General features: G+C 43.1%; 3 protein-coding genes across 3 annotated transcripts; all 3 read left to right on the plus strand.

Moving 5' to 3' along the window:
- Nucleotides 1-3,467: 3,467 nt before the first annotated feature.
- On the plus strand, nucleotides 3,468-3,882 carry METBIDRAFT_228140 (uncharacterized protein; the record flags this gene model as incomplete). The annotated part of the gene is made up of 1 exon (XM_018855196.1): nucleotides 3,468-3,882. The coding sequence occupies exon 1, from the start codon at nucleotides 3,478-3,480 to the stop codon at nucleotides 3,880-3,882; it is 405 nt and encodes a 134-aa protein (XP_018713245.1). The 5' UTR covers nucleotides 3,468-3,477.
- A 2,191-nt stretch (nucleotides 3,883-6,073) lies between these two features.
- Nucleotides 6,074-8,183, plus strand: METBIDRAFT_29355 (cobW-domain-containing protein). The gene has a single exon (XM_018855385.1). The coding sequence runs from the start codon at nucleotides 6,423-6,425 to the stop codon at nucleotides 8,061-8,063; it is 1,641 nt and encodes a 546-aa protein (XP_018713246.1). The 5' UTR covers nucleotides 6,074-6,422; the 3' UTR covers nucleotides 8,064-8,183.
- A 522-nt stretch (nucleotides 8,184-8,705) lies between these two features.
- METBIDRAFT_9128 (uncharacterized protein) lies at nucleotides 8,706-11,381 on the plus strand (the record flags this gene model as incomplete). Its single annotated transcript, XM_018859320.1, has 3 exons — nucleotides 8,706-8,824; nucleotides 9,269-9,697; nucleotides 9,737-11,381. The coding sequence occupies 3 exons, from the start codon at nucleotides 8,706-8,708 to the stop codon at nucleotides 11,379-11,381; spliced, it is 2,193 nt and encodes a 730-aa protein (XP_018713247.1).
- Nucleotides 11,382-12,586: the final 1,205 nt, after the last annotated feature.

Genomic DNA, 12,586 nt, shown 5'->3' on the forward strand with positions numbered 1-12,586 from the left:
TCATCTTTTAATTTAATAATAAATAAATCTAATTGATGGAGATAAATATTAGCTAATATTCCAGGCAGCGAAGCTGCCGGGGATATCCCCCCCTGCGGGGGGAATATTGGACTTATAATTGAACCTTGATCATCCACCATCTCCATAAATTATACTCCATCTGCTAGGGACTTACCGGGACATGAGGGTTATGCATTACTGCTTGCTCGCTACTTTCTCCAGAGCTCCGCTGGAGTTCTCTCCCGCGCTATAAACTACAACTAGAGGCCAAGTTATCGGAACCCCTAACTAGAGAGAATGTTCCATGTGTTGTTCAAAATGATATCGGACGAAACTCCCAATAATAGACGTGCATATATTCATATGCGCTTACAGGGACCATCGGTGGCAAGTTGATACCAAGGATCTTACAGTTTCACAATTGTTTGATGCACCAGTGCTCCTTTATCAGCCACCATCAATATGCGAAAGCAAAATATGATTTTTTCCTGACTTAGCTGTCCATAGAAATCGGTAGCTCTTTTTTAGAACACTCGATCTCGTGCAGCAGGGATCCAAGCTTTAGAATGCCCAAGTAGTCTGATTCCACACATTTGATAGCTGATGAAACGGGACTCTCTCCCGGGGCTTGATAATAAGAAAATATACAGATTCACGAACTTATTCCGATAGATCTGCATTATGGCTTCTATCGTAACACCTATGATAATGTAATAAAAATATCCAAGTTGTGATTTTTTTGTCCATCCTCTTAAAGCGATAGCGCATTTATTAAAATGACAGTAAGCTTGGGCCTTTTAGTCACTTTGCTCCTTTTTTGGCCCGAGTATTGCACTGGTTAATATATTACCCAGTACCATCCATCAGGCAGCTTGGCCTCTCTATTTGACCGTCTCCTCTATTCTGACCCGTCTTTCCGACTATTCGTATAATCCCGCCAACAGTGCGCCAAGGTCAATTTCCGCCTACTACTGAACCTTCCTGTTTGTTTAATCATCCTTTTCTGAAATATTTTAGTATTAATGAAATTAGTATCATTATTCATATGGATACATGATTGAAATTACGTAAGGATAAGTTTGAGGATAATCATTCGTATTCTGTTTATATGGGTTTATCCTCTGGATTAAAAATGCCTCTAATTTTAATTTTTTTTTATAATATTTTAATTAATGCTTATCGGAATGTTAAGATTCTTTTGCCAGTGTACTTAATGATGTTTGTAAAGCTTGGCTCCAACTTGTTTGTTTTGATCTTTTCCAAAAATATAACTTTGAGTCACCCAAAGATCAACAAATAAATTTTGTTGATTATTACAATAATATATTAATGAAACAAATAATTTGGATAATACTGTTTATTTTTTAAATCATCTTCTTCTGCTAAAGCCGTTTGCGAGAGCTGTCCGGAGAAAAAAAAAAGAAACGGCCTCCTGGAGTTGGGCAGTGTTTTGCCTTTCACGGAGGCGCCGCCGTGCGGTATAGCCGGGATATCCGGGTGTATAATGCAAACCTAGAAAGGCACCTCTTGATCTTTTTACATTGTGTTGTAGTCATGGATTTTATGTAGATAGCTGGCATTTAGTGTGTGTGAGATAATCCCCCCGAGATCCTGGCGTAGTGGACCACCCTGGCGCCTCGAGGGCTTATATTGAAAGTTATCGGTGTAGTTTTCTGTTCTTGATATTTCTCTAGCTCTGATTATTGCTTTACTTAAGTTACTTGATTTTTTGATTTACTTAATGTACTTAAGTTACTTGATTTACTGAATTTACTTAATTTACATAAGAAACTTAATTTACATGATTCGCTTGATTTACTGAAATTTTGATTCACTTGATTTACTGAATTCACTTAATTTACTCAAGTTACTTGATTCACTTAATGTACTGAAGTTACTTGATTTACTTGATTTACTGAATTTACTTGATTTACTTAATTTACTTGATTTACTTAATTTACTTGATTTACTTAATTTACTTAATTTACTTAACTTAATTAATTCACTTCATTTACTTAGTTAACTTCATTTACTGAAATTATTTAATTTACTGAATTCACTTAATTTACCCATTTTTGTATAATTCAACATGTCTCACATATTGGTTGAATATAACCATTTAAGAATCTTCAATGGGATTAAAAAATTTACGATTTGATGAAGTTCTATTAGTATCTAGTACTTTAACAAAATCATCAATGTCAAATACTATAATTATACTATGACTGATGGAACTTCTATTCATGTGTATTTTATATTAAAAAAAATTATTTGCTAAAAATTATTTGCTGTTAAATGTTACATTTTTAGATCTAATAATGTCTCTCATAAATGTTTTTATAATGAGTTAATACTTAAATTATCATGATTTATTGATGTAAGCTCAATACCTTTTAATCTAATTTTATATATTTATTACATGTATATGAAGAGCCCGTAATATAAACAATAATGCTTTAGGTGATAGAATGCTAAAAATACAAGCCAATATATATTTATGTTACATAAAAGCTTAATTTGTTCGGGTGCGCTCAAACAATCTTTTGCAGTTCCTGGAAAAACAGCTGTTATATCTTTTAAAATGAAGGGAACTATGACGTGAATTCATGAAATTATCGGCTCAGATATTGCAAAGGTTCAAGAAATTGGGAAGACTGCCTTGAAAAATACTCTTTCGTCTGAATATAACACCAACGAAATTTACTGCGTGGCACTTATACAATGTTACAGCTCTGAAAATTCTTTGTCAGTGAAAGAAGTGTATTTCACTCTTGTTGTTGAGGCATTCATAAATCACAGGAAGGTAGGTTCTATGCCCTATTAGATTTTCATCATTTTGACCTTTTTGGTTGGAACATACAATCACGAAATTCGGTATGCTGCAATCAAAGGTATCAAGTTCGCTGAAGAAAAGTTTTTGAAGTCGACAGAAATTGTTCGTTTCACTGACAGTGTCTGTTGCTCAACTATGGCTGTGCACAAAGAGCTTTTGTTTAAAATTTTAATGAAACTAGCGTTTTGCCACCTTACATCAGCTACTTGACGAAATATTTCAGTGTTGTGGATAGCTCAACTAGAAGGGATATACTTGTATGTTTACTCCCTTGGGTACAAACGGTTGAATTGACCTATTCAACTTTGGCAAAACCCCCTAGTTGGTCCAACTTGAATTGATTTGAAGACATTCAAATATCTTCAGGTGACATTGATGCGCCTTCTAAAATGAACAACTTTTTTGAAATCACTGTTTAGTTTAGCAAGACCATTACCAGTGAATTTGAAGCTATCTGGGTTGCTTTAGGGACTAAACCACAGAGCTTCGACTTGATATTTGATCATATCGTGATAAATTGTTTGGAAAGAAGAAATCCAAGCTTTGTAATTCATTCGAGACAAATTATCGCTTACCTTGTTTTTTCGAAGCATGATTCTACATTACTTATTGATGGGATGATATAAAACCTTCGGCCAAAAGCAATGGTTCCTCTGCAGGTGAATTTCACTGGCAGGGAAGAAGAATCAGACTTTCCATACTCTGGGAACTTGACCCATACTCTCGGTTTGAATTTCAAGGAGTTGGCTTTTTCACTTGGTCAATTATCTATGGTGTTTCTTGTTGACCTTTTCAGGTTCAAGAATCACAAAACTCTGGATCATTTGCCATTGTTGTTGCGTATTTCCTTCTCACTCATGGATCAGTACTTCCCCTTGGTTCAAGAGCAAACAGTATCCTTACTCATGCATACAATGCACTCTATTGCACCAGACCACCCTAAAGCAAAACGATTTGTGGAAACTTTGAGAAAAAGGGACGATCTGACCAGACTTTGGACCTATGATTTGAATAACGACAAAAAGGGGGCACTACTCCAAAGAATATGACCTCATGGTGAAGGTTACTTTGGAGCTTTTCACACCAACTCTACCTTCATTGCAGAAAGACTGGAGTAAAATTTCCTTACAATGGGCTACTTCCTGCGCAGTGAGAAATATTTCCTGTCGTTCATTTCGGTCGCTTCTAACATTTTTGGATCAGCCAATGCTTAAGGATTAGTTGAACCGCCTTTCGAACACAGTATCCGATGAATCACCAGACATTCAAGGTTTTGCTATGCAAATTTTGATGACTCTAATGCAATCACAGCTGAACTTGATTTAGAATAATTGATTGACTTTCCTCAGCTTTTTTGGTCAAGTGTTGCATGTATTAGCACTGTTCATGAGCATGAGTTAATTGAGACTATATCAATGATGTCGACGTTTGTATCCAAAATTGATCTTGACGCTTCAGACACCATACCTTGCTTGATATCTACATTTCCTTCAAAAAAGGGAGGGAATCAACTCTATTTCAAGTTAACAACCGGGCAGATCAAAGGAAATTTACCAATAGATTTTAAGGTTTCACATCACTTTAATACAAATTATGATAGAGAGGCATGGGCAAGGCTGAATTACGAGGGGCATTATTGGCTGGGGTACACTAGAGGGGTTATACTGGGCAATTTCACTGGAGAAATGATATGGCCAAGGTGCCCCAGAGAAGTGATGAGACCAAACGTGAAGTAAAATAGAGCAATTTGAGTAGAAGTGATTTTGGCTAAGGTGCACTAAAGAAGTACTAATAAGCAAATTGCACTGAAAGACAATATTCAACAAATTACATGAGAAGTAATACTCAGCAAATCTGACTAGTGAACCATGCTTCACTAGCCAAGTAATATCGAGCAAAGTACATAAGAGAAGCGATATGACCAAGGGGCACTAGAATGGTTATATTGGCTCAGATTCGGTAGATTAGTGATGGTGGCAAAGGTATAAGGTACATAAACTAGACTCAACAGGTTCAAAACTACATATATTCGGCTTATATATTATCAAGCTAAGCAGATACACATGCTAGATCAATGGGGTATGCCTAGAGTTTCAGCTGTTTCTACGTCCTATTTATTTTCTTACAGGTATCTCCGTAGACTACTATAGCTACTACTTAGTAAGCTGTGTGTACTTGTAAACCACAGAATTGATCAGTTTGTATACGCTGGTAACTATTAACATTCAGTGGTTCACACCTGCCATCAGTAGATTTTTCTTGCTGGAAGTACTCCATGAGTCACTTCCTTGTGGCGTTCTATCATTCACAAGCATGTTTCAATGGTTTAGTTTATTAGAAGCTCTTGCGTACTAGTTTATTATACTTGGGACTATCGTTTCTACTCAGTAGTATATTAATGGGTTTCTTTAAAGATTGTACTAGTTTTCTCTACCATCACTAATATCACTACTTTGTGCTCACTAGAATATTTGGAATTTAAATATTTCGCCCATCGAATGTCTGGACTATGGGGGTACACCCTTAAATGAGTACTCGTAATTTTCTTCTGAAATATCATCAGTTGCCTACGCTTACGTGACTACGAGTAAACTCTACTGTTCCATGGACTATTTCTTACAAGTAGTTTCTGCAGCTTATCGATTTGTTTAGTTTAAAGAGGAGAGCTGAACAATAACTAATGAAACATCATGGGTGCAAAAGTTTGGAGGTGCTCCCACAAGTATAATTCAGCACTTCTGCCCGGTGTATGGAAGCTCCCGAAAGAAAACCAATTCCCTGGAATCGGCTTCAGTCCTGCCCACTAGGCCTTGTATCACGTGACTCATACAATCAGCAATTCAATTTTTCAATGTAGAGCATTAAAATTCTAGTGTGCTTTGAAGAATTTTGGTTTGTTGGACTTTTCTTAAGCGGTGTGCATTTGAATACCAGGCTTCGCACCGCGGTGGTTATTATGTCACCAAAGCAAAACCATCACGTGATCATCACGAAGTGCCAGACCGGGTCGTGGCCCGTGTAGTTCCAACCAAAGCCAACTAGTCGTGTCTCTGAGCCAACAGCCTGTACAAAATGTAAAGCTTTTCGGGATATATGTACAACTCCCGTCTTTTTAACCCGGGTAGTCATTTTCCTTCGTATTGCGAAAGACAGCATGTCCTGTATGTAAATGTCCCATCGAATATGTCTTGGTCGACTGAATTAGCATCCCTAAAAAATGGATGTATCATGAATTATAAAGAATTTTCGAAGCTATGCATCAATCCGTATTCTTCTTCAGATTGATTTTCGCTCTGATCGCCGAAAACTGCAGTTCAGGCAAGAGTCAAAACCAGTATGCACGCTCACGTCGAATTATAAACTGGTGCATAAAAACAAATCCCATGGTTATGAATATTTCATGGGGAATGCTGGCCAATAAAAGCTAACTAAATGGTCATACACATGTTTTATCTCAATATCGAAATTATGAGTGTAGGTTATAACCACCAAGGCTATAGCGGTCTCGTGCCGACAAACGTGCCCAGGCCAACTTCGAGTATATAAGTGGCATTATCAGCTGTTGGATGTTGACAATAAAGCAATAAAAATGCCTAGTTCCACGGAAGCAACACAGCGTAGGAATCTTCCATGTTCGCCTATCCCCATAACGCTTTTGTCAGGGTTTCTTGGCTCCGGAAAGACGACGCTTTTGGAACGTATTCTCACAACTGAGCATGGTTTAAAAATTGCAGTTGTGATCAACGACGTGTCCCTGTTGAATATCGACGCTGCTTTGATCCAAAACCACAAAGTCACGAAAAAGGAAGAGAAGCTCATCCAGTTGCAAAATGGCTGTATTTGCTGCACTTTGAGAGGCGACTTGCTCGAGGAGCTTGTATCGCTCGCAACGGCAGGTGAGTTCCAATATATAATCATCGAGTCAACTGGAATATCAGAACCCATGCAGGTAGCTGAAACTTTCACCACTGAGTTTTCTGAACAAATGCTCCAAAGTGATCTTCCAGAGGAAGAAGTCAAGGTTCTCCAGGAAATTCTTGCTCTTGGAGGACTCAACAAATTGACCAAATTGGATACATGCGTGACCATGATCGATGCCGTTAATTTCATGAGTAATTTCGAGACCACCGAATTTCTTGCTGACAGGTACGGCGATAACGGACAAGGTGAGACTGAGCGTACAATTACTGATTTGATGGTAGACCAGATCGAGTTTGCCGATGTGGTGATAATCAACAAGTTTTCGTCTCTTCAGGCAACAAAGGCTGGCCGCAAACAAGCGAAAAGAGTCGAGGGTGTCATTCAGGCTTTGAATCCAGTCGCCAAAATCATCAAATGCGACTATGCCAAGGTCAATGTCAAGGATGTGATAAACACTAAGCTCTTTGATTTCGAGAAGGCCAGTACTTCTGCAGGATGGCTTCAAAGCATTAATGAGATGACCGTAAGGGAAGGCTTTGGAGATAAGAGCAAGGCGACTTTGACCCCCAAACCTGAGACCGAAGAGTACGGTATCAACCATTTCATATATCAATCGCGTCGTCCGTTCCATCCTGAGCGTCTTTACCGTACTCTTCGGGAAAAGTTTTTAATCATCGAGCAGTCTGGCGTGGATGAACACGATGGAGAGGGGGAAACTGACGAGGAGAATGAAGGTGTGGACGAGGACGACAATGAGAATGAGAAAGGAACCGAGAATAATGAAGGAAATGAGGCTGGTGGAAGGGATAGTGATATGTCTGAAAGTGAGAGTGAGGACGACCAAGAAGACGAAGAAGACGAAGATTTGAGCGAGCAACAGCTCATCGAAAACAAGAAAGCATCCGTGTTTGGGCCCATGCTTCGGTCCAAGGGTTTTTTCTGGCTAGCCTCTCGCCACATTATTAGGGGAGAGTGGCTGTCTGCTGGCAGCATGCTTACCATGAAAGGTGGAGTGCCGTGGTTTTGCGTCACCGGTCCAGAATTCATCCCGCCCGAGGCTGCAGAATTGATTCAAAAGGACATGAAGGGCAAGTATGGAGACCGTCGTAATGAAATTGTCTTTATTGGGCTCAACATCGATAAGAAGGGACTCCAGAAGGCAATGGACGAGTGCTTGCTTAATGATGAAGAATTCGCAGAGTACGAGAACGTCATTAAGCTGCAAAAAAATCTTATTTCTCTCGAGAAAAAATTGCAGACTGTGTTTGAGGATGGCTTCGAAAGCTGGATACAGTTCGACGAGGAATAATACTCTCTTGCGTCTGCAAGTTACCCAGATAGGTGAAACGTTGCCCGAAGTTTTTGATAGAGTCTTGAGTATAGTATCTTCATAGCATTCAGTAAAGCAAAATGAAATCCGTTGGCGGAGTGTCATTTAGTAGAAGGATCCAATCTTTGTATATGTGGCCCTCTGTAAATTTTGCCAAGGAGCTCTTCATTCGATTGTGGGTGCATCTCTAGTCGGCATCTTCCCTATGGTCATCAATGAGGGCTCATCAAAAATTTCGGTCATCAGGCGCCGAGCAGACTAGCAATGAGGCAGAATTTTGTGGCCTCTTCATGATCTAGCATTTGACGATGGAAAGCACTACCAATGTACCACAAGGCATCCTTGTTCTGGATGCAGTGACTTCTAGCTTTTCAAAGCATCTCTGCGTTTTCGCACCCTGCTTATAATTGTCGCAACTTGGGCTTGCGCACGTGATGTGCAAGGCTCCATGTGCGGCGGAACGGTTCGGCGAACTCCGAACGGTTCGGCTTGGTCAATCCGTGCTCTTAACCAGAAGCTGTATGGGTGAGATCTTGAATAGTTGGCCAACCATTTAAGCATGGAATAAGCGGTAAGAGCTCACTGAACCACGTTTCATGTAGTCAAAAATCATTGTTGGAAATGATCCCGCTCTCCCAAATCAAGCCCCGCAACGGCTTTCACTCGAATGTGCCCCACCGAGATCTGGCCCCAAAGACCGGTATCCCGGACCCTTCCGCACGCTGGTTCCGCTATATAGGGTATGACCGAATAGGTAATTCCAGACCCAGCGGGGACATGAAGAAACATACTTCATTAATATACCCAGAGCCGACATTTTTACCATTCCGAGCACGAAGAGGACTCATTGTTTTTTACACCAACACTACGGCTCGCCATATTGCCAAGTGTCTAGTGTCCCGCCTTCGATAACCAAACGGCGCGCTGGTTCAGCTCCAAAAAAAAAAAAAGGTTCTGCAGTCTGCCCCATATACCCATCGCACCGTATATCTTAGCTTTCTTCCCATATAGTGTCAGCCCCACAACACACGAATTGAGCTGGGAATATCTGGCTTCCGCAGTTCAACCCACACTCCCCCAGCGAACACATTAATCCGTCCAACAGTTTTTTAAGCATAATTGTGTGCTCACTCTTCCCCCATTGTTCCTCCACTAGCTACACCACTAATGACGCTTTTATCCAGGGTCTTGCACCACCACACCGACAAGAACTCCAAACGACCACCACGTTCCACACTGTCTCCAAGTTCAGCTGGTAGCTCCAACCCGAACAGTGGGTCTTCTTTGATCTCGCTCAACATCAATCTAGAATCGCCTCCCGTCGTGCTCTACGGCCATGCTCACGAGTCAACAGGATCGCTCATTTCGGGTGTACTTACCCTCAATGTTCACCCACAGTTCTTTGGTGCTGCTCACACAGATACCCTTTCACCTCAGACGTCTTATGCCGATCTATATCCGCAAAACTCGGCTCGCTCTGGGAGCTCCGAGGCTTATTCTGCAGATGGCCAATGCTTGTCACCCGTGGCATCCAGCGATACCCGCGTCGATGTCGATTCGGTGGTTTTGCTGCTTGTCCAGACCATGCACTACACCAAGCCGTTCATTGTCCTGTAAAATCTGGTCAACTCGTGCAAGGATTGTGTCACCAGGAAAAACACCTTGGCACAATGGGACGTCTTGCTGCAGAACTCATCGTTTCCAACAGGTTCCCACGCGTACCCATTCTCTCACTTGATTCCCGGGCTGTTGGCAGCATCATCTAAGTTAGGCAGCGCCCACTCGTATACGTATATAAAATACGATCTTGTCGCCATTGCAAAGTGCGCAGGCCGGGAAACGAGGGTGACGCTCCCCGTCAACATTCTGCGCTCGATTGTGCGGGGCCCTGACCGTAACTCGCTCCGGGTGTTTCCTCCTACCGAAGTTACTGCTAACGCGGTGCTTCCGGGAGTGATGTACCCGAAATCAACATTTCCCATCGAGCTCCGGATGGGCCACGTGGTCAATTCGCGTCAAGATCGCCGATGGAGACTCCGCAAGTTGCTGTGGAAGCTCGAAGAGCACACACAAATTGCGGCCCATTCATGCCCACAACACACACACAAACTCAAGTTAATTGAAGAAACGCAGCGCAAGGCCCAGCTCGCAAATGCCTTGCGGACCGGCACAAGCCCCAAAAATGGAGCAAGCCCGAGCATGGCTGGGAACGGGCCCAGCAAGAGCAACGGTATGCACCATCTGACAATTCAGACACTGATGTTTGTGAGTCACCCGCCTGCAAACACACAAGGCGCCATTCGAGCCGCGGCTATAGATGCTTCCAATATGAACGACGTTCCAGTTGGCAATCACGATATCGTGGAGCCTGAAGAAGAAGTGCCAACAAACAGAGTGTTTGACGAGGTGGTGCACTTTGAAGAGGACTTTGGCAACACAGCGGCAAGTCAAGGCGATGAAACGTCTGACACCGGAGATGCAACTCCAGCATCTCCAGCAGAGCTTGAGGCTATCTCCAACGTGAATTCTCGTACCGACTCTCCCGCACAGCTCTCTGGCGAAGAACGCAGCAGCGAAGCTCTTTTTCATGATGAACTCCGTGTTGTGGCGCATGGTGACATCAAATCAGGATGGAAGTCAGACTTTCTGGGCGAGGGCACCATCGAGCTTGTGGCAGAAATCTCGGCCCTCGAGTGCTCCAGCGGGATCAAGCTGCATTCCATGAAGGCGCTGTCTGAAGATACGCCGCCCAACGAATTGCTTGAAGGGCTCCGGAACGATGCGAACATCTCGTGCGACATTGACGACCCAGTGCTAGGTGTTTACGTTGGGCATGTTTTGGTATTGGAGGTGATAATCGCCGAGGAGATTGTCCTGCACTCCAAGCACTCGCAGGTTCCCAAAGAGGGCCTTACGCCCGTCGAGTCGTCCAGCTCCGTGGTATCTGCGAGCAACGTGATGGGTGTACCCACTGGCGCCGCCCGTGTTTTGCGGATGCAGTTCAAGGTGGTAATGACCGAGAGATCCGGGCTTGGTATAGCTTGGGACGACGAGGTGCCCCCAATGTACGAGGATGTCCGTGCCTTGAGTCCTCCGACATACGAGACCCTGGCTGTGGGAACGCCCAACTCACTCCATGGATTACTGCCAGCTCTTTCTGGGCAAAGGACGACGCCGTCTGTCATATATGGATTGGGCGACACGCCCGTGGTGGGCTCTTTTGTGCCCAACCGGACTGTGCACAGCATTGATGCAATGACAGACTTAGATGATAGCGTTCAAGAGTTCAGACTCTAGGCTGCGTTCTGAAAATATCATCAAACTGTTGCAAGAGTTCTGGACCAGGGAGTGATTGTAAGACTGATTTGTCGTATGTGACATACCTGCCAGCAGAAACGTGTCGGTGTTTTGGCCTATGCCTTCTGCTCCAAGACTTCAGTGATGCAATTTTTTTCTTCCTTTTTTTTTACTTTTTGTCGACCACTGGATGACGCTGGATGTTTGATGTTGCAGCGATTTTGCAGTCGCGGTCCGTCAGCCAGCACGGCATGTTCGAGCCGCGTGTGCGGGTCCTGCAAGTGGTTAACGGAGATTGCGAGCCCAGACAACCCTGTGTGCAGGCACCGGATCCGGCGCTGCAAATATGGGGAGACTTCGGGAGTGCCGCTTGTAACTTTTCTCCCTGGCTGCAAAAACACAGCGGCTTGGACTTGTGCACACATGGTTAACGCAAATTTTTGAATACCGTCTGAATGTCGGTAAACGATACGTGTCAAGAATATCAGATTCTTGTGCATGTGATCCAAGCTGATCAGGAAACACACCTGAACTCAGCCGGAAGCGCTTTCGAACCACTCTGCCAGCTCGAGGAAAGCATTCCAAAACAGATTCGGATTGTCTTCAAGGCACAGAAAAGTACACCAAAATCATAGGAACACTTAAAGAAAGCATCAAGACGCCATGGACTCCAGAATACACTTGTAACTTAGCTATGCCTTAGACTAAACTCATTTGCACACTTGGTACGTCTTTTGGAGGAAGTTGAGGGGCTCCGTAAGCGCCAGCGCAGGGCGGCACCTCATCCCCCTTTTTCCTAATACATTACGCTAATATTTTGATTCCAATGCTCAATTCTGCATTTGAAAGACCTATACTTAACCCCGTGGTCTAGAGCCATGCTTGTGGCATAGCATTTTTGAGTCCAGGCATCACACGATTATGGAAGGGCCAGCGCCTCACGGTCTTTCACATTACCCGCTGGCTTTCGGGCGCTGCATGCACGCCCCATACTTACTCAGCCAGGACGCTCCTGCAGGAGTCTCCTCACTGTTGATCTTCGGTCTTACGGTTTAAAGCCACCCCACCACCCCACCACCCACACCCGACCTGACAGTTCTTTCTCCTTCGCACCGTCAGAAATCCTGAGTGTTATTTTTTCGGGCCATCACGCTTTCTCTGAATCTGCAATTTCCGCGCGGTTGACAACGTGATTGCCATCTCGA

Source organism: Metschnikowia bicuspidata, assembly GCF_001664035.1.
Source record: "Metschnikowia bicuspidata var. bicuspidata NRRL YB-4993 chromosome Unknown METBIscaffold_1, whole genome shotgun sequence".
Lineage (NCBI taxonomy): Eukaryota > Fungi > Ascomycota > Pichiomycetes > Serinales > Metschnikowiaceae > Metschnikowia > Metschnikowia bicuspidata.